The sequence below is a fragment of the Lacerta agilis genome, chromosome 7, assembly GCF_009819535.1.
Source record: "Lacerta agilis isolate rLacAgi1 chromosome 7, rLacAgi1.pri, whole genome shotgun sequence".
In the NCBI taxonomy this organism is placed as follows: domain Eukaryota; kingdom Metazoa; phylum Chordata; class Lepidosauria; order Squamata; family Lacertidae; genus Lacerta; species Lacerta agilis.
Window position 1 is genome coordinate 24,485,567 of NC_046318.1, and position 21,927 is coordinate 24,507,493.

The following is a 21,927-nucleotide window of genomic DNA, read 5'->3' on the forward strand; positions in this document are numbered from 1 at the left end:
AACAGTGAAAGGAAAGTTTGAGAGTGAGAGAGAGCAAATATTGGGAGGTGAAACATTCTTTTAATAGTATTGGTGTTTTAATTCTGTAGCCTGAGACCTCATGGAACACCTTTATGTTTTGTTCAGCAAGGAATAATTTTCTGTACCCTTTAAAAAAAACTTCTAAATTTCAAATGGAAAAATGTTCGTTTTACATATATGTATGTGTAAATTCACATTTCCTCTCATCAGTTCCTTGACAGTTGTAGAGCATCCAGAGGTTTTGTTTTTGTTTTTGTTTTTAAATTAAAGTAACACGACCTGAATCCAAATGGAAACATTGCAATATTGAGCTCTGACTCCCCAGGGTCATACTTCTCCAAATGTGCAAGTGTAAATAAGGTCTGGCTGAAGATATATTGGTTTGCCTCTAAGTAAATATTGCTCTGCCTCTTAATAAATGGGTATGCTCCATGCAAATTTGAAGGGTGCCCAGCTAAATGGGGACTAGGGAGAAAGCTGGGAGAGGGTGCCCCAACTTATGGGAGAGCATGTGTGTAATTTCCTTGAGGTCTGCAATACATTGGTTGGGAAACCCAGCAAACAGCCTGGAGACATGCAACCTGCCCTCATGATGCCATGGAACTCGGACAGCAGAGAGCAGGATCCAGGGCCCATTCCTCAGTTGCTAAGTAGTCATTTGGAGTAGCCTACAGCATTCAGCCTGAGGCAATTGGTGGTGGAAGAAGACATGCATTCAGTGTTGCAGGCCAAAGTCCGTGGAACTCCCTCCCAACTGAAATTTAGACAGATGCTCTTCAAGCTGAACTTCAGCAGCATGGCAAAAAAAATCTTACTCTGCCAGCCATTTTTAAGGTAGCATTTGGGTTTCTGTTTGGTTGCATGATGTTTGGTTTATTTTATGTAAACCGCTTGGAAATGCTCGCGATTGAACTAATTATATGAATCCCTTTAAATAAAACAAATAACTGGCCCTTTGGGATGCAGATTATTATCAAGCATATATTCGCAGAGTTCAGTTTCCGAATCCCCTAGTGCTCATGGTGATACTTCCACCCCCCTTGACAGCTTTGGAGGGGAACTTAGTCAAAGAGGTGTGCAGGCAGGAAATCCAGCGGCAACTTTCAGCCAGGAGGAGGGGGGGGGGAGTTAAGGGAGGAGGACTTGGTAAACGAAGGAATGAGGAGCTGGCTAAGAAGAGGGGTGCACTCCGTTTGGAAACACCCCCCCCCCAATGATCACCTGTATTATGTGGAACAAGTTTCCTATCCCACTCCCACAGTCTTTGCCCCAGATGCTGTCGTGTAAGCCTGAGTACCATAAGCTCAGAGGAAGTCTTGTGTTCTTCCCCCCAGACTTCTCACTGGCTTCAGGGTAAAAAGACAACAGCAAAGTTAACATTCCCAGGTCAACCCTAGGCTGTCTGTGAAACCAGAAAGTATGGGTAGAGAGAGGGAGAAGAGAGATAATCTTACCCTTTGCGGTGTTTAGTTGTGGGACCTCACCTGTAGCAATTATTTTTTAGTTATGCTAATAGGTTATAGCCTATATATTTTACAGCCCCTGTTTCTTCTATAGCTGATCTCTAGGGAATGCTGTCACAATATGATTTTTTTTTTAAGGACTGTTGTGTCAACTTTGCATCAGTGGAGACCTCTTCTAAACCCCTCTGGGTTCCCTGCAGATGATAGGAGGGAAGACAATAAGATGAAGAGGTTTCTGTACATTCCTCCCTCTTCCTTTACTAATGTCCTGCAATAGTGAAAACACTTTACGTTTAAACAGGGATGGGGTAGCTGTGCAGCTCTCCAGACAAGGCTGGACTCCAACTCCCATCAGCCTTAGCATGCATTGCTATGCATGATGGGAATTATAATCCAGCAACATCTGGAGGACCATAGGTCCTGCACATGGGTGTAGCCAAGAGGGGCTGATCAATAAAAATCAGTAAAAATACTTAAATAACTGAGGTTCTGCACCCTAACATAAAGCCTGCCCCCCAACATAAATCCTGGCTACGTCTGTATCCCTACCTTAAAAGTGAACACATTAAAAAGAATTCTGTTTTTATAGGTGGAGAGAGAGAATCTTGTCTGAGCCATAATGTTTCGATTTGCCTTAGACAAGCCCGTGTTTCCCAGGCTCAGTGCTGGCCTTTCCCCCATCTGTAATATGGGAGCTATAACAGTGCTGTGCCTTTGTATGGTTGTAAAAATGCTGAATAATATGTTATGTTGGGTTGTGTGGGGGTTTTTTGGAGCACTTAAATTATGTAGTGCTCTAAGTAGTATTGTTTTTATTAAAATATGTAAAATTTAATACGCAACCCACTCTCTTTTTTTTAAAAAAAAAAACAAAACTTGGATTGTTTGTCAGGCAAAACAAAAAGCAACTATGCCTGTTATCTTAAAGGATCTTTTGGAATGAACAAAGATTAACTGCTTAGTTTATTTAAAAAAACCAACAACAACAACCCTGTTCTAAGTTCATGGACTTCCTGTTAAAGTTATTCACAGGTTATTATACTTCCTGTTAACCACTCTCTTTGTGAAATAAGATACGTTGTTTTCGGTTTGAAGGCCTCCATAAATAAGTCGTGGAAGGGAGGAGGAAACACATGGGAGTATATAATAAACTTGCATCTGATCATCTGTGAACTTCTTTTCCATTACATGCTCGGCAGCCAGCAAGGGTACCCGATCTTCTGACCCCTTTTCAAATGGACTTGGATCCTTAAGATCCATACAGATCCATTAAAAAAACAACAACAACATAGTCACCGCCCCAATGTAAGTCAGCGTACTGACCTGGAAAGTTAGGACGGCCACGTGTGAAGGAGGACAGGGCTGCTCTGCCTTTTGATAGCTGTATAAATGAGGAGGGAATTTCAGCAGGTGCAACTTCTCTCTTGCAGCACTATGCTGCTGTGAAGCAACTATGCTGAACGTCCCATCGCTGCACATTTTGGGTTGGTGAACTTAGGGCCCTCCCAGATTCTGTTTGGATGGCAACTCTCCTTAATTCCTGGACCATGCTTGCTAGTGCTTATGGGAGTCTGAGACCATCATCTGGAGGGCCACAGTTTCCCCCCCCCCCCTGCTTTAAAAGCCCAGCAGCCTTCATCTGTTGCAGCTGGTTAGTTACCCTGTGTGCAATGGACAATTCGAAGCAACACCCACTGATCTTAAGAGAATTAATTCTGAAAAGCTGCATTCCCTAAGCCGGGGGTCTGCAACCTGCGGCTCCGGAGCCGCATGCGGCTCTTTTACACCTTTGCCGCGGCTCCGGGGCAGATACGCCTGTCCACTTCTCCAGCTGGCCAGCGGCAGCGGCCTCCCTCCAGCTGGCCGGCGGCCCGCCCTCCGGAGGCTGAGGGTGCTGCTGCTGTGCTGCTCTGCTCATGCGTCGTGCCTCGTTTCTGCCAGCGCAGGCGCAGCAGCAGACAGCAGCAGTTTCCCTCCAGAGGTGTGGCTGCTGCTGGCTGCTGCATCGAGGTGACGACGAGGTAGGCAGCTGTGGGCTGGGCCAGGGGCGGCGGGTGGTGGGCGAGGGCGAGGGGGGAAGCCCTCCTTTTAAAAATGGTCGAGGAAGCTGCGCCTGTTTCCCTGCCGCTGCCTCCTTCACTCCTGGTTCCGCTCGCAGCCTCAGGGCGTGCGTCTCTCTCCGCCCCGGAGCAAGGCCGGGACTCGCCCTTGCCCGGGACCCGCGTCTCAGGAGCCAATGGGTGCACGTGTCGCGTGGGGGCTTGGAGGCTCCTAGGAGCCCGAGCACGCACAGCAGGGACGTGGCTGCTTAAAAAGGCTGCATGGAGGAAAAGGCAGTTGTGCGTTCTTCCGCAGCAGCGTTGAGCGGAGCCGCCGCCAGACCTCACCAGGCAAGGTTAGTCACGTCGCCCCCGCCTTCCAGGGCGCAAAGCTGGGCTGGCTGGGCAGAAACCACCGTCGAGCTCTCTGCCTGCCGTGGGCGGGAGGCTTTGCAACCCCCCAACGAGTCCCTTGGGGTGGGGGACTGGGACTGGGGAGGGGGAGTCCTCTGCAGCTGCTTCCTCAGGTGTGTTGCTTAGGCTGCCGGGCGGAGCACGGGAGCGCAAGTTGGCCGCCTGCGCCGCGCCCTGGTAAAGAAAACCAAACCTGCGTAACTTATGCAGAGGCAGAATTTACTAGGTGGGGGAGAAGCCCCTGTCGTGACTTCCAGGTGTTTGGAAGCACGGACAGCCCACCAAAAAGAAAACTTGTGAAAATGCTTCCTTCGCGAGGGCAAGGAGTAATAGGGGTGGAGATGGGCCGAAAGTCCAAAGGAAATGATTTCTTGAAGGGGGAGGATGTACTACGGGAGGCAGAATAAAGGGCTCGTTCTCACAGAGACATGGGTAGGAGAATGACGGCCCAAAAGGTTGCAGTTTTTCCTCTGTCCTGAGTGTGTGTTAGGGGAGCCTTGACAAAGCACTTGTTGGTGTGGAAGAGAGGAGTCCTAACTTGGATCTGTGTTCATGTGCAAAATCTATCGCCATTGTCATTAAGGGGGCAGGGAACTCCCCTAAAAAGGTTTGAACACTATGAACTACTACAGCTACCTGTATGCAAGTCAGCACAAACATCACAGGCTTCTCTGGTGCAATTCTGTGCTTTATTTAGCAAGAGAGGAGGTTGGAAGAGGTGAGCATAGCCTCTGGTCTGGAATATTAAGGGTAAAAGACACTAAGATTATTGTAAAAGCCAGCAGTCTTCAATTAGACATGGGACAAACATTTAACACAAGTGTGCAGTTGAGGACTCATTTTTTTTTTTTAAAAAAAACAACAAATCAAATATTTGTATGCTGTTGCAACCCACCTTGGATCAGGCTGTGACCTGGTAGTGGTCCCCAGGTTGGATAAAAATGAATGATTTTAAAAAAATTAATCAAAAAAATTGGATTTTTTTTATTTAAATCAGATTTTTTTTATTTAAATTGGATTTTTTAAATTTAAATTGGATTTTTTAAAATAAAATGCAGTGTTATATTTGTTTTAAATGTCGCAGTGGTTTTGCGGCTCCCAGTTTCTTTTTTTTCCTTCAGAAACGGGTCCAAGTGGCTCTTTTTGTCTTAAAGGTTGCAGACCCCTGCCCTAAGCCATTCACTCCAAAGCAGCTTCAAGTAAGAACCTTTGTACAAAGTATGGCATAAGGTGGGAGGTTAAACTCGCTGTTAAAAAGGATGAGAGAATTTTTCAGGTTGTGATTATCAAGTTTTTTTTATTTAAATAGAATCTATCTCAAATCAAATCAAATTTTATTAAACGGTCACAGACCAAATCGTCCTCTTCAACTGAACAACGAAGCACATACAAGACAAACACACGAAAAAACGGCATTTTAAAATTAAGATCTTAAATAAAATTACCGGTAAACGTTTGCCTTTGCCTGCGCATTGTCAATGGATAGCTCATATTTCCTGCGTCTAATAGTAGAAACGCAGAATTTGGCAACATTATAGAATCTATCTCAATCCAGGTAGGTGTTCAGCTCAGCTGATACGATATCAGGGGGTAGGAAAAATGGTGGATGAAGACAAGTTCATATCCTAAACCAAGGGTAGGGGAATCTGTGGCCTTCGAGATGCTGTTTGACTCCAGTTCTATTAGTCCCAGCCAGCACAGTCTATGGCTGAGGATAATCAGAGTTGTAGTCCAGTAGTATCAGGGTGGGGGACAACAGGTTCCCCACCCCTGTGAAACTCTGGCTTCCATGGAGTTAATGTGATCAGATTTTGTGGAAGCAAGACTTTGGAACAATTTCTAATGCAGTTCTTTAGTGAAAAATGCCTTTTGCATACACTTGGACTTCTTAGATAGGAGGTGTTTTATATTAGGGTGTTGTTGGGTCAGGTGGTTTCTTTTGAAAGGGTAGAATTTGTTACAGAACCTTGTTAATTTACACCTGTGGTTTCTTTTAAAAAAAGTTTATGTCCTGCTCTTCCCACCAAAGGAGCTCACGGCGGTGTTAAAACTTAATATCTATACTTGCGAAGAAGAAGAAAAGCTACTGTCCTGTGGAATAACAGGAAAAGAACTGATAATGGATACGATGACTGAGCCTGTAATGTGGTGGACATCTTCATTCTGAAACACAAGGCCAAGCAAATAAGGTTAGAATGACTGCTGATCTAAATAGTTTCTAGGTGGGTTTCCATTTGCCCTCATTTCATAACAGAAAAGTCATGGGCATAAGCACACACGGATAGGGTGTAAATTATAATATTGTATGTGCCGTTACAAGGGGGCTTCCTTCTGATGTCCTAGAGAAGAAGAGGACCATGCTGCTATTCCAAGTCCACCTTGCATATTCTCTAGAGTACTGGTCTTCAACTGGTGGTGGGACCCACTAGCAGGTCGTGGCCTGATTCAAGGTGGGTCGTTACAAGAGTGCAAATTCATACTAAAATATATATTTGACCATGCAAATATAAGTAAAATATTAATAAATTGGTCCCCAAATGCTTGTTTTGATTAAAGGTTGGAAATACCTACTCTAGGTAATGTTCCGGGCTCCTAAATGCCCTTTGCATGCCTTTACTTGTTTGTGAACCTTAAATTAGACAAACTGTAAGCATAGGTGTGCATGTAAGTTGAGATGTGCCTTCTTTGAGGCCATTACAGAAACCCATGCTGGTGCACCTGATTGTATCCTTCAGCACTATGTTTCTAGGTTTAAGGAATGACCACACATACAGTAGAAGAGTTTTTTTTTAAAATAGCTCTTTGAAATCCGGAAGTTTGCACAAAGTTGCTCAGTGGAGTTCGCCTAGAGGATTTTAGCCCAATACCACATGTACTTCTTCAGAACTAAGTCATTATACTGAATGGGGAGGTACACAAAAGGAAAGCATGCACAGAATTAGCCCGTGCTTCAAGAATGGGATGGTATCTGAATAAGCTACCAATTCCTACATAGAACATAACTTCTGTTCCAAATTATCTCTCTCATTTTGCCTCCCTGATCTCTCCCCACCCCCACTCCACTGCTTCCTTTTTTCTCTCTTTCACTATAAGAAACGTTAACAATTTTTAAAACCCTGCAGAAACAACGCTAGGAAATACAAAATAAAAACCCTCTCGAGGGCATTATTTTATTGCAGCTTTCTCCAACCTGGTGCCCTCCAAATGTTTCAAACAACAGCCTATAGTCAGGTATGATAGGATACGCATGGTCCAAAACATCTGGATTTTATCCTGGAAGGGACTCTCCCGTTCCCCGCCCGTGCCAAACGCTTGAGAACCAATCTAATTCTTTAGCTCGGGGTCAGCAACAAAACCAAATGCATTCCTCCCTCGTCCTTTGCACATGTATATTTCCATTCCGGCAATGTCCTTTCTCTGTTTTAATCCTTATCCGCCTATATCTTATTCTGGGAAACGAGCAGAGAAGCCGAACCGCCCGTCCAGCAAAGCCAGCTCTGGAGTTTGCAGGAGGGAACGCCCCCTCCCGGGGAGGAGAGGCTTCGCACATGACAGACAGGGACCCGGAGCCTCTTTAATCGTCGCCTCCGCTGCCCATCAAACGAGAGGAGGAGGCGGGCGCTTCCCTCCGCTGGGTCGTGGTACCTGCGAGCAACTTGCCGCCGCTCACATGAGTGACTCGAGGCTGCCCGAGCTGACGAGAGGAGAGCGCGCGCAATTGGGATTGCCTTGAAAAGCGCCCTCAGGCTTTCGCGCAAGAGGGAATTTGACAGGGAACCCGGCTGGGAATTGGGCTGCTTTGCTTTTTAATTATTATTATTATTTTTTGCAAGGAATTTGGTTCCTGGGGAGAAAGCAAGGACGTGAGAGGAACGCTTCTTTTTCCCATTTTTTTTTTTTTAATTTCGGCATATTAGGTTGGGGTCCCTCTTCTTCGGTCCTTCCCACCCCTCGCCCAGCTCTGTCAAGAAGCGCATCTTCTTTTCCTTGTCCGAATTGCGAGGGAATTTCTTTGGGAAACGGGAGCGAGGCGGCTTGCTCTCCCCCCCCCCCCCCGCGCTGCTTTCCATTCTCACTTTGCTCTTCGACGCGCAAGCAAACGGCCGGCTGTCCCCACAGAGGAAGAAAACAGACGCCGGGCAAAATTGAGACCCGCTCGGCGGGTGCGGAACCTCCGCGAGCCTTCCTTTGCTTTACATAGAGGGGAATTTGCACCTGCCCAGGGAGAGGAATGAGGTTAACGACTATAAAGGAGTCTCCAAACCCTCCCCGTCCCCTTTCAATGAATTAAGCCCCCGAGGGGGGATAGAGAAAGCGAGGAGACTCGGGGCGCGCTCGAGAAGCGCTTCCGAGGTCCAGCGAAAAAGCGAGCAGGTTAGGCGAGGCGGGCGGGCGGGCGGAGGAGCGATGCCTCCGAGGCTGCGCTGGCTTTGGTGGTGGGCGCTGGTGTGCAGTAGCGGCTGCTGCTCTCCGCCGCCTGCGCTGCCTCTGCCGCCCGTCGCGGGGGCGCTGCTGCCGGGCGGCGGCGAGGGCGCGAGCAGAAGCCAAGAGCAGCCCCAGGCGCCAGTCTCCACCTCCTCGTCGTCGTCGTCCCCGGCGGCGGCGGGCTTCCTCTACCGGCGCCTCAAGTCTCACGAAAAGCGGGAGATGCAGAAGGAAATCCTCTCGGTGCTGGGCTTGCCGCACCGGCCCCGGCCGGCGCACGGCTTGGCGCGGCAAGAGGAGCAAGGAGCGGCTCCCCTGCCGCCGACGCACCACCAGCGGAGGCAGCAGCAACAGCAGCAACAGTTGGTGCCCCCTCCGGGCAGGCTGAACTCGGCGCCGCTCTTCATGCTGGATCTGTACAATACCCTGTCCAGCGAGGAGGACGAAGAGGGGACGCAGCAGCAGCAGCAGCAGCGCACGAGCGGCCGGCAACCCCCGACGGCGCACCCGCTGCAGCGGAAAACGCTCCTCAGCCACCACCCAGGACCCGGCGGCGGCGGCGGCGGCGGCTCCCCAGCCTTGGCCACCTCGCAGGATAGCGCCTTCCTCAGTGACGCGGACATGGTCATGAGCTTCGTCAACCTGGGTGAGTGTGAGGAGGAGGAGGAGGAGGAAAGGGGTGGAGCCTTTCTTTGCGGAGCCCTCGTTAACACCTGGCGGCGTGTGCGTGTGTGTGGCGCGCGCGCGCGCTAGAAACTTGTCGTGCAAACAAGAACTGCGCGCGTGGGGTGGGGGTGCATTTATGGTTCTCGCTTGCTCTATCTACACCCGCCGTTTGGAAGTCGCCTTGCTTCTCGTGTTTACCCCCCACCTACCCTCGCATTTTCTTGGAAAGTTGCTATCTCCATTTATCGCCATGTCAAAAAAGTGTGACCCACCTGCAACCGCCCCTCGCCAATTTCACATACTAAATGAGCTCCGAAATCTTAAGTCGCATAGTTGAGTTGCGTTCAGATGACATGATTTGCATGCCGTTTTGTGAAGTTGGCAGGTGCATATGAAGCCCGAGAAGCGATCTTACTGGAGCATGAGCGTAGCCAGGATTTATGTGGAGGTGGGGTGGGGGTGGGGGGCGGAGACAGGACACTCACCTGTCATCATCCTCTGTCTGGCTCTGTCTAGCAGATTTGGAATGAAATGTCTCAACAAGAGTTGCTTTAAATTACTTTTCTTTTGGCCCCAGGTGCTCAGAAAAATCTGTCAAAATCTTTCTACGATTTCTACTTTTAGTTAAGGTTTTCCTTCTTTATTTACTTGTTGGCGGGGGCAACTGCCTCCCTGGCCACGCCCATTTACTGAATTATTGCCTGCTTCTCTGCATGTATGTATGTACCTATGTATATAGATGTGGGTGTGCCCATCTCTTGGGATAGTGGAAGTGTCTAAAAAGCACATTTGGGTATGCAGGCCAAACAGCCAATTTGGTAGTTATGAATGGACCACTCAAAAGCAGCAGGAGCCTTTCACCTCTCCATCTGCACAATCGATATTAATTGATTAAAGCAGGGCATAGGCAAACTTGGCCCTCCAGATGTTTTGGGACTACAACTCCCATCATCCCTAGCTAACAGGACCAGTGGTCAGGGATGATGGGAATTGTAGTCTCAAAACATCTGGAGGGCTGAGTTTGCCTATGCCTGGATTAAAGCCTCCTGTCATATCAGATGAGCTTTTAGCTGTATGGGACATAAATATTTTGAATACTTCAAAAGTTTCCTGATTCCATACATTGGAAATTTACTTGCATGTTGAAGATCCCGGATTCAGTCCCTGGTATATAAGATTAAAATAAGTCCAGGAACATCTCTGCCTAAGGCATTAGAGAGTTGCCGATGACTAGAGTAAGCTCTGGGCTACATGGAGTAGTGGTTGTGACATATGAAATCACAACTATTTGGGGTGCAACATAAATAAAGGGCTTGCTTCTACAATCCAGTGAAGTTATATTGTTAATTCGGTTGGCACCCATTTGTTTTAGGAGACAACAGAGGAGCACTCCTTTGGGGGTGAAGTCCAACCATTAAACTGGCCATTGTTAATTCAGGATTGTGCTAATAAGGACTTTGAGTAGCATTATGTACTTTGCATGGTTTCGTTGCCCATTAGTCACCTCAAGTAGCCACTGACTGTCCCCAGGCCTTTTTACTACTTTTGTGGATGGGATTCAGTCATATACTAGCAGAATCAACTTACACAATTAAAAATGAATCTGGTGCTTTTGTGCCACAAACACGCTTCCAAAATAATTGAACTTTTTGCAGTAAGGAAAGTGATGAGAAAATGCTCTGGAAAGTATGGTATAACAGTTAATTGACACTGCATCTCCCTTCAGACAAATCTGAATGCATGCTTAATAAATAGGTCATCTGGAAGAGATCGCTGTCTATGCCTATTGCAATGTTGTGTTCAGGTTCCATGAACATATGGTACTGACCATGGTACTGTTTCCATATTTCTTTGGCTTGCTTAGGATAGCTGACTCTAAGTATGCTACCAGAGGTCTGTTTCCTTCAAACATATACATAGTGTTGCTCTTGTTAATCCCTACTACTACTGCTTCTTTGAACAAACGAAGCTGATTTATACTACTACAGGTTTGGGGTTGCGCTAGATGCCGTCTCGGGGTCCCTGGTAGCAGAGGCGTAGGAAGGGGGGTGCGGTGGGTGTGGTTCGCCCCAGGTGTCATGACTGGGGGGTGACAAAATGGCCGGCGAGTGGGCGGCACACCTCGCACCCGGCGGCAGCAGCTCTTCTGACCTGGTGGCAGAGAGAGCATCCTACCTCAGCTGTGGTGACTTGCATGTCTGACCCAGCTGTGGAGAGCAGGAGGAAAGTGAGCAGAAACTTCCCTGCCCCTCTCTTACCCTGAACTGTGGCGCGTGGGAGGGCATCCCCTGCATCCCGCCCCCCTCGGGATCGCGCCCACCCTGGGCAGTGCGGGCATATGCTCTGCCGTTGCCTGGTAGCTGTTTGATTTTCTAATTGTAATGATAATTTTTGCCAGAAGGGGACTGCAGAAAATGGTTGATATCAGTTGGACATGTTCTTTTTTTGTTGTGGAACGGGCCTATACTGACCCTTAGCCATCTATTTAGTTATGCAATGTGGTGCCAGAGAAACAAAAGTAGCTGAAGGAGCTTCTGGAAGGGGCATTTCTTTTTCCTGCCCCCACTTCCCTGGCTGGAGGTGATGTCATTAAGGTCCGTGTGAGAGAGAACAACAGCAATACAGTCTTGAAAAATGAGTCTGAAAGAAAGACCTGATGGGGAACAGGATATCTGTTGGAGTGATAACTCTGTGGCACTTCTATCTTACGCCCAGCATCTCTCTCTCTCTCTCTCTGTGTGTGTGTGTGTGTGTAATAAAAACCTTATATCACAGAAATTGCAGCAGTCTTCAATAACCTTAACTCAAAGGAAGTAAAACTTAAGGGATGTTATGGGACAAGCGAAACTTCTAGTCACTCAGAGACTCTTTCTCTGTGTATGTTTGTGTGAATGTGTGTGTGTGCAATACAGTGGTACCTTGGTTCTCAAACGCCTTGGTACTCAAACGCCTTGGTTCCCAAACGCCGAAAACCCACAAGTAAGTGTCCCGGTTTGCGAACGTTTTTCGGAAGCCGAACGTCCGACGCAACTTCCGCATGAATGCAGGAAGCTCCTGCAGCCAATCGAAAGCTGCGCCTTGGTTTTTGAACATTTTGGAAGTCAAACAGACTTCTGGAACGGATTAAGTTTGGCTATTTTGTTTTTGCTATTTATTTTGCGTTTTTGTTTTTGAGGCGTTTTCGGTTAATTTGCTTTTGTGACTGTGTGGAACCCAGTTCGGCTACTGACTGATTTATTGTGTGACTGCAGAAAGGGATAAAAGCCCAAATAATGACTATCATCAGTGCAGGTAAGAATTTTTTGATTTTTAAAAAAATCATCTATAATACTGTCTTATTTATTTTATAGTACAACACATTGATTATTGCTTTCATTTTATGATCAGTGGTCTCATTAGATAATAAAATTCATGTTAAATTGCTGTTCTAAGGGTTGTTTTTGAAAGTCTGGAACCGATTGATCCGTTTTGCATTACTTTCTATGGGAAAGCGCACCTTGGTTTTTGAACGCTTTGGTTTTGGAACAGACTTCCGGAAAGGATTAAGTTTCAGAACCAAGGTACCACTGTAATATCAGATCACTGTTCCATCTTGCCTAGTCATCTCTCTCCTGACCCTAGGTTTCAAGCAGGTACAGGTATACTGCCCAAAATCTTTTTCCTGACAGGAATTGAACCTGATACCTCCAGCATGTAAAACACATTCTCTACTACCAAAAGTACAGCCCCTTTCCAGACGTCCTATCTTCCTAGGTAAACCATGTGCCGGCATATTCCAGAGCATTTTATACTTTCCAATCCCTTAATTTATGTTGGATATTAAAAGCACTAAAAACTTCAGCGGCTGTGAGTTTGTGTGGTTAAAGTCTGACATACCGTCTAGGAAAACAGGGTCTGTCTTTTCCTGTGTATGGATGGACGCAGGTTGGCAACTCGTTCCTCAAATACCCCTCCCAAATGCTCATAATTCCTCTGATCCCTTGGGAGTCGCTTCTTGGTGTATATGCTGATAAAAGGCATCGCTACGTGCAGACACAAACATTAAATGTTATAAAATAAAAAAGCCACCCCTCTTCTGATTTAGGAAAGGGAGGTGCTTAAAGCCCTTACAGAACATGCTGATTTTCCTCTTCAACTATTTATCATCGGAAAGAGAGAATATAGCTTACTACTTGCTGCCCCCCCCCCCCCACCAAAAAAAGGTGGCAGTTACTTAGGGCTTGTCCACACTGTCTGCTTGGCCCATGCTTTCCAAGAACGAGTCTGAACAGTTTTCGCCTTGCCTGCTCCTTTTCTAGGGAAAACCTGTTCTTTAGCAGGAGAAAACCAGAGTTGCCATTTGCTTCAATTGAGCACTGAAGAGTGGTTTTTCCTGGAGGGGAGAAGCAGTAAGACAAGAGGAAGTGTGGCTAAACCCTTAGAGCTAGTTTAAATATTGCAGATAAGTGAAACCAAACCAAACCAGACCAGACCAGAAGCACAAATAACTTGTGTTATGCAGAAGCAAATACCGGTACTTTAAGACAGTGTTTTTCAACCACTGTTCCGCGGCACACTAGTGTGCCGCGAGATGTTGCCTGGTGTGCCGTGGGAAAATTTGAAAAATTCAAGAGAATTACTTTATATATAGTCAATATAGGCACAGAGTTAAATTTTTTAACATTTTCTAATGGTGGTGTGCCTCGTGATTTTTTTCATGAAACAAGTGTGCCTTTGCCCAAAAAAGGTTGAAAAACACTGCTTTAAGAGATGCCATGTATAAGTTTAGCAGATATATCTGGGGCCCATGGGTTGGGGAAAAGCTTCGGTGAACCCTGTGTTGTGTGCAGAGCATTTTGGTGAGGTGATTTCAAAAGAATAATTGTGCTTTGATAGTTGGGTGTAATGGTCTCCTATGAGTACAATGAATGTTTGCAACCATTGGTGATGTAAAGACTTAGGTGGAATCTACACACATATAAAAACCGCTCTGAAAATGCTTTTATTATTTAAAAAAAGTGTTTTTAAAAATACATGGAATTTTCCATAAGGCTCACCATCACCATCTAGCGTCACATTGTATATTGCACTTAAAACACACTTAAAACGTTTTATTTGCAGCTGTGTAGCTGAGTTCTAAGCTGTAGTACTGGGGACTGGGCATTGCTGTTCCTGCAGTTTTAGGCTACATAGCATGGATGTGCTCAGTTTTCTCATCTCATTCTTGTCCCTCTTAGTCAGGGGTCAGCAACCTTTTTCAGCCGTGGGCCAGTCCACCGTCCCTCAGACCATGTGGTGTGGGCTATATTTTGAAAAAAATATATGACTGAATTCCTATGCCCCACAAATAACCCAGAGATGCATTGTAAATAAAAGCACACATTCTACTCATGTAAAAACACCAGGCAGACCCCCCCCAATTTTTTCATCAAAACATTACACATCAAAACATTACACGGTTAAAATTTTTCATACTCCCCCTTCTCTCACCAAGGGGAGCACAGAATCAAGCTCCCCTCTCACTGGAACAATTACAAAATCATTTCGAATTTAGCCAATTTAGCTTGCATACATCATTTTTTAAACCTGACCCTTCTACTGGGTCATAAATACTTAATTTCCTTAAACCATCATCAAATTGACTTCCTCGATCCCCTCCTGTTGAATTCCAAATCCAAACCTAATTCCCAGTTTTCCAAATTCATCCTCAATTCTACTTTCTAAATTATAACATTATAACATTCTTCCTTATCATCTTTGCAAATTTTTATTCCTCTAACATATTTTACTTATAGTTTTAACCTCAGCTTTTTAATATTTCTGAACTCTTCTATAGCCTAAATTAAATTTTCCGTAGCTAATTTTTGCTTTTTCTACCCCCTTCCTCCCTCCGGTGCCAAAAATTTTGGCTAGTCGTTATTAACATTATCCATTACCACAATATCCATAACCATCTGTCAAAACCATAAAAGAGAAAGTATCCATAAACATGTCCAATTTTTTAACCCACACCAACCCTCTCGAATCTCTGAACCCAAAAGTCAAGGGAGACTGGCTTCTGCTTCTGTCTTGTCTCTTGTATCATTGAATCATTTTCGTGACAATGTGTAATCCTCAATGGTTGCACCTTTGTTTCCTTCTTCTTCTGTACTGTAATTTCCCCATTGTTTCCTTTTTTCCCAGCAGGCCCCACAAATAACCCAGAGATGCATTTTAAATAAAAGGACACATTCTACTCATGTAAAAACATGCTGATTCCCAGACCGTCCGCGGGCCGGATTTAGAAGGCGATTGGGCCGCATCCGGCCCACAGGCCTTAGGTTGCCTACCCCTGCTCTTAGTCAATGCGAAGTGGTGCAGGACCACAAATGACTGTACAGTCAGCACGCACTTCAGAGTTGTTTAGGTTGTGTGTGTGTAAGTACATGGTCTTGCTATAAAAGCACCTCATCCTTCTGGTAGTCCATTAACACACAGAATGAGGGAAAGCCCATAAATTTGTTTCCAGCTGTAGGGAATGTGCTTAACTTGGATGAAAGTACATTGCACAATTGTGATTCTTATCTTAGAGAATAATGCAGAATGGATGAGAATTATCTTTTCTCTCTTCTCTAAGGAATACTGACTGACAGCTGGAATGCAGTAGAAAGATGAGTACAGAAGAATAAAGTATTAAAGCTGGCTTGATTAAAATGTTGGCATTTGAAGAGTATTTTTGGAACTGAAATATTATGCCATTTGATATGGGGGGAATAATGAAAATGAACTTCAGCATGCACAATGAAATTCTGAAATTCTGAGATCGTGAGAGAATTTTGGTATGTTGAGTTCATTGTGGATATATATGTGTGTGTGTTTTGATTAATGATGTTGATCATTAAGCTAAGCAGTAGAACTACGATAACTATACAGGAAATGGTTTCTTTAATGATTGTGCTGTTGAAATACCCTGCTGAACATTTTTCATGTTTTCAGTTCTAGTCCAACGATATGTTTACATCAATTTTCAAAACACTCCCAGTTGGCAACAGAAGTATGGGAACCAGAATGAACACTTTGCTAGGACATATTTTAAAAGAAGTCTGGTTAATTAATTTCATTAAATGATATTGGATAAATTTCTTCAAAAGAACCTAAACATTAGAGATTGCATTTTGCTATATGGAATCTTAAGACCCCCCACCCCCAAATTTACACACTAAAAGCAGGGAAACGGCACTGGAATAAGGGAATTTCCCGTAAAAAAAGGGAAAGCTGAAAGCTATGGGCAGGAGTCAGCTTTGCCTGCTGGACAGCAGCCTGAAGGGAGAGAAGGCAGAGTGACTCCACCTGCAGCTGATCAACCTTCAGGGACACAGTGGAGAAGGCACTGATGAGAACCAGCTGGCTTCGGCCTTCTTAAGCAGAGCTTCCAGCAGCAGTCACATGCTGGTAACCACGGTTATAGTTCCTAGTCCTGCTTCCTTGACCCTCGGATTCCCTGACCCCACAGACTGGGATTGCCGTCCGCCTGACCATAGGACTGGACCTCCAGGCAAGTACACCTCAGATAATCTTCTGGCCTCCCACAGAAAGAGACTACAACAGTTGGTTACCAGCCCCTTGCCTGGGGTTGTGCAGCCAGGAGTAAGAATGAGGGTAGATAGTATGTTAATTTGCCTTTGTGTTCCGTCTTTAAAGTACATGTGAGTTAAAGCCATGCTTAGAGATGTCCAATCACCCATAGCAAATAAGGGCTGGGCTTTACTTCAATCTGCAATGGTGGGCATGCAGTTTTGGATTTGAAAATAAGGGATCAGCAGCCTCACCTATCCCGGGGACAGTCACATGGCAGTGGCGGGCGGAGCCAGAAGCAAAAGTGGGCGGCACTGGTGTGAACGCGCGCAGTAGGCTTACTGTATTTTGGAAATGCTGCCTGTGGGCTACGATGCCTGTAAGCACGGGAAATGGCTCCCGCTTGCTTTGAGGCTGCAAGGAGGCGAGGTCTTCCCAGTCCCTGGCCAGCAGGGGGAGGGAGAGGAGCTGCTTCCTTTGAAAAAACGGGAAATTAAAGGGATATAAAAAATAAGGGATAGCAGCGGGAAACTGCTTGAAATAAGGGAGATTCCTGGGGAAAACGGGATACTTGACAGCACTGATGGTGGGATGTTGCTTCATATGCCACTGCAGAACAATTAAAACAATCCTTGCCACCTGCTTTGTTGGATGTTTGGAATATTCGACTCTTACTTTTTCAGAACATCTGAGCACACTGTAATTCATCTGGTGTTTGTTGACACCCTTGATAGATATGAAAGCTGGACGATATGTTTATGACCTCTCTCTTTGTTACCTTGTTTTATTTTGCATTTTACTTTTGGGGACCTTTTGCTTTTCTAAACTTTTTATTTATCTGAAAACTTAATTATTATTATTTTTAAAGCCTTTGCGCTGGGCAGATAATCACCTGAAAGAGATTTTAATCTATTTTCTTTCTAGTCCATTATTGTAACGTTAAGTGACTAATGGAGGTTTGCGTTTGTAGATGGTTTGGTGCAGGGGAAACCCTTTGAAAGGCTGGTTTAAGGTCTTCCTTTTGGGGGGACAGTGAGAAGTATAGTTATTTAACTGGAACTAGGCTTTAACCAGATGCTGCTTTCACTTCTGTCTTCTCTCCCCACCCCCCTACTATTCCTAGTGCAGCGTACAACAGTTCTTATCTTAAACAATGACACTTTACAAAGAAGCAGAGCAACATGCCATGGAATTGAGAATTGGGCCTTAAATAGGCAGTCTGCTTTTGGCAAGGATAGGCTTATCTGTCCTATTCTGAAAAGATAGAGAGCATGGCCTCTTTGTAAAGACCACCCCACCCCAATATTCCAAATACGCATGGTATTGACAAAATTTCAGGGTGCCTATATTTCGCGTGCCCCCATAAATCAGAATCGTGATGGAACTTAGTCTATCAATCGTATGTTACAAAAGAAATACAAGTCTGAATTAAGCAACATACTTTTAACACACCATGCTAGTTCATGCTAGCTCTTTTGGTCTAGTGAAATTGCCTGGGCTGTGTACACACTCCTGTTTACTCTGTACCCAGTACACTCCCACTGCTGGTTTGAGAAGCAGAGTACACATGATGCTAGCCACAACCCATATCCTGTATCTATCCTGTCATTTCTTATGAAATACTGCATTTTGATGTGTTCCACCACCACCAACACCCAGCTTTGCTCCAAATTGAAAGAATTGAAATTGGGGAAAAAGGAAAGTCCTTGCAGTACTTTTTTTTTTTTTTTTAAGCCGGTGATGTTTTCAGGGTAGTTTTGAAATTGCAGATCAAAAGGAGACCCCTACATAGATGGTGATATGGTGTCAAAGGAATTTGTGAATTTGTGTTTCTGGCTTCGTGCAGTGCTTTAGCATGTTCTTGGTATAATATAATACTTTAACAAACACTTTATGCAGTCTTTCTTAAAGCGGACATGCAAAAGTAGTTTTTATGGTGCATGTAAGAGATCACAATACTGTACTTGGAATGCTTTGAGGGGGTTGCATGAAGCAAAAACTGCTGAGGAGCTAAGTTCTCTAACTTTTGACCTAAGCAGGAATGTATAATACCTTTTATTTCCTGCAGCCCATGTTCTGCACTTCCACAGCCTCCCACTTTGAGCTACCTAAATACCAGTGTAAGGTAAAGGTAAAGGGACCACTGACCATTAGGTCCAGTCGCGGACAACTCTGGGGTTGCAGCGCTCATCTCTCTTTATTGGCCGAGGGAGCCGGCGTTTGTCCGCAGACAGCTTCCGGGTCATGTGGCCAGCATGACAAAGCCGCTTCTGGCGAACCAGAGCAGCGCACGGAAACGCCGTTTACTTTCCTGCCGGAGCGGTACCTATTTATCTACTTGCACTTGGACGTGCTTTCGAACTGCTAGGTGGGCAGGAGCAGGGACCAAGCAACGGGAGCTCACCCAGTAGCGGGGATTCGAACCGCCAACCTTCTGATCGGCAAGCCCTAGGCTTTGTGGTTTTACCCACTGCGCCACCCGCGTCCCTAAATACCAGTGTAGTAGTGGCTGAATGTTGAACTCTTAATGCCTGTCATCCCTGGTCAGCATGACCAATAGTCAGAGGTGATAGGAGATCTACTCCAGCGGTAGCCGGAGGGCCAAAGCTTAGCTACCCCTGCAATAGAGGAATCTCCTGGCCTAGTGTATGCCAACTAGCTCTTCCTCTGCCCTAGACTGTATCAAGTTCACAAGTTGGTGCAAAAGGGTCAGGAGTAGTTTCCCAGAGTGTTTGCCAGAAGTAGCAATATCTTTTTTTTTTTTAAACCCATATTAGTAAATCAGAATCTCTTGTTTCTATTGCTGGGCCACAGATTAAAAACAAAAAATAAATAATGTATTACATAGTGACTAAGTGACTTTGCAGGAATGCTAATCTTCACATTTAATGGGACTGCTCTATGTAGTGTACTGATGCCCAGTGGATCAGTAACTCAGTTCCCCTCTAGATTTTTCAAACATTTGTTTATAGTATATATATGCATACTGGAACATTTGATACTTCACACTTACTTATTTATGCAAATGTTTTAGAATTCCTTAGAGTTCTAGAATTGCATTTCATTAGACATCAGCAAAGTCAAGTTTGCTACCAAGCATGCACTTGATGGGGAGCAGCCAGATGGCAAATCTATTATGGCAAGCCGCCCCATTCTCTGAGCAGTGCAGGGCTGTAGGTGCTTACATGTTTTCTTTTGGAAATGAGGTACACTTTGGTACCTTTAGAACAGGGGTCAGCAACCTTTTTCAGCCGTGGGCCGGTCCACCGTCCCTCAGACCATGTGGTGGGCCAGACTATATTTTGAAGGGGGGGGGGAGAACGAATTCCTATGCCCCACAAATAACCCAGAGATGCATTTTAAATAAAAGGACACATTCTACTCATGTAAAAACATGCTGATTCCCGGACCGTCCGTGGACCAGATTGAGAAGGCGATTGGGCCGCATCCGGCCCCACAGGCCTTAGGTTGCCTACCCCTGCTTTAGAATATATGGTTTATTTACACATATATACAACCTGAGCCAATGATGGAGGGGTTCACAGCAACAACAACCCCAAGAGAGTCTCGCTTCTCCCATAGCCACAGCCTTGGATTCCAACGGAAATCAGGCATGGCTCTGCCTCTCTGGCTTTTCAGCTTGCTGCCTTTACCAGCTTGTAACTCCCCCCCCCCTAGCCCTCACATCAGGGTCAACTCTCAGCTCTTAACTCCGGCTTTTGTTCTAACTATCTCAGAGCTGGAGAAGGAGCCTTACCCATTTGTTATCTGGCACAGAGCCTTTGCTTTCTTAATGGCTCATTACCTTTCCTTTGCTTTCTTAATGGCCCATCTCCCAGGTGATCTGAACATGGAAAGCTGGGTCCAAGGATTAGAAGTCTGGAATATAGTTTAACACCCCAAGTCTTGATTAAATTCTAACACCTACTAGACCCAGGAATTTAGGGGAGTCTGGCACGCACAAATTCATAACACCATATAGCAAGTCAACATGCTGGACAGATTGAGCAGCTGTGAAGATCATCCAGGCTATCATGATGATGGTTTTTGTTTTGTTTTGTTGCCATAGCATGTTAGGAGTCAGTCCTTCAATTCTTTTTAAGCAAACAAAATAAATGTTTTGTTTGTTTTAGATTCTTCAATAATTTCATTATTAAAGAATCATGATTTGCAGTCTTCTGTTGCTGCACAATTTAAATCCTCAGCCATAAAAGCATATGTTTTTAGTGAACTGCCCCGCACAGGTGCATATGCAAAAAATAATTATCTTGTCATTTGCAATATTATGGTTGCTTAGAGTGTATTGCTTGTAAAGAGGTTAGATGTTCTGTTTACGCAAGGGCGAAAGAGTGACATAACGTCTATTTGAAGCAAAGGCACCTTTCCCATTAGGCAACAAGAATTAATTGAATACAGAGCAAGGCTTCTTAGGCACATTGGGATGCTTATATTTTAGCATGGAGATACCGGGGGCAGGGGGAACATTGCTGAGGACACATCAGCACAACGCTTGAATTTAGGGATTGCTAGTCTCTGCAGTTCATACTTGTTGGTGAGACCCCCGATCCCACATCCAGCTAGAGAGCAAGTGTGGGCAAAATGTTACATCCAGTTATGAAAACTATAACATACACAGTAATATAGAGTTCCCCCCCTAAATGCTAGTGTAGCTGAGAACATTTTATGCAGGGTGAAAAGGCAGGCAGGGAGGTAATTTGTGAACAGTGAGTGGGGCCAAAAATTAAGACCAGAGGTACTTCTCATTCTTTCTCTCCCAGTCCTCTTTCCCCTACTGAGCAACCCTTCCTCAGCTGGATAAACTGTACCTCCTCTGCAGTGTTCTCATGATAATTGGGCCTGTGCTGCTATTAAGCTTATTCCTATGAATGAATCTTTATTTGTGTCAGCCGTCGGCCATAGCAATAAAACAACAATACGATATACAAAGAATAGAAATAAAAAGTCAATTATATAAAATACATTTTAGGGTTTTGAATCAGTACTCAAATAGTGGATCTTATTCAATTGCCCCAACTAATTATTCCTATGCTTAATAGAATAGCTGAATGGGAGGGATTTCATAGAATAGCTGAATAGGAGAGGGCAGGTTTTGCTTTGCTTTTTTTTTTTAAATCCTCTCCTTGCAATCTTCCTTGTGTTGTTCAATTGGTTGGCTGTGGTGAAAAGGGGGCTGGACTGCAGAAAAAAAGGTCTCCTTTGGAGAAACTGTTTAAAAATAAACGATTTGATCCACTTCTTCTTCCTGCTGCTTGGTTGGTGGGCCAGTAGCAGCCCAGGGAGCACAGATTGTACACTGCTTAACAACAACAATAGAAACAGAAAAACCAGAAAAGGGGGCATGTTTC

At 45.1% G+C, this 21,927-nt stretch overlaps 1 protein-coding gene across 1 annotated transcript in view; it reads left to right on the forward strand.

Moving 5' to 3' along the window:
* Nucleotides 1–8,330: 8,330 nt before the first annotated feature.
* Nucleotides 8,331–21,927, forward strand: part of BMP6 (bone morphogenetic protein 6) — an 83,727-nt gene continuing 70,130 nt past the window's right edge. Inside the window, exon 1 of the mRNA XM_033154534.1 lies at nt 8,331–9,008. Within this exon, the coding sequence (XP_033010425.1) occupies nt 8,345–9,008 (664 nt within the window). The 5' untranslated portion in view covers nt 8,331–8,344. The remainder of the gene's footprint in view (nt 9,009–21,927) is intronic.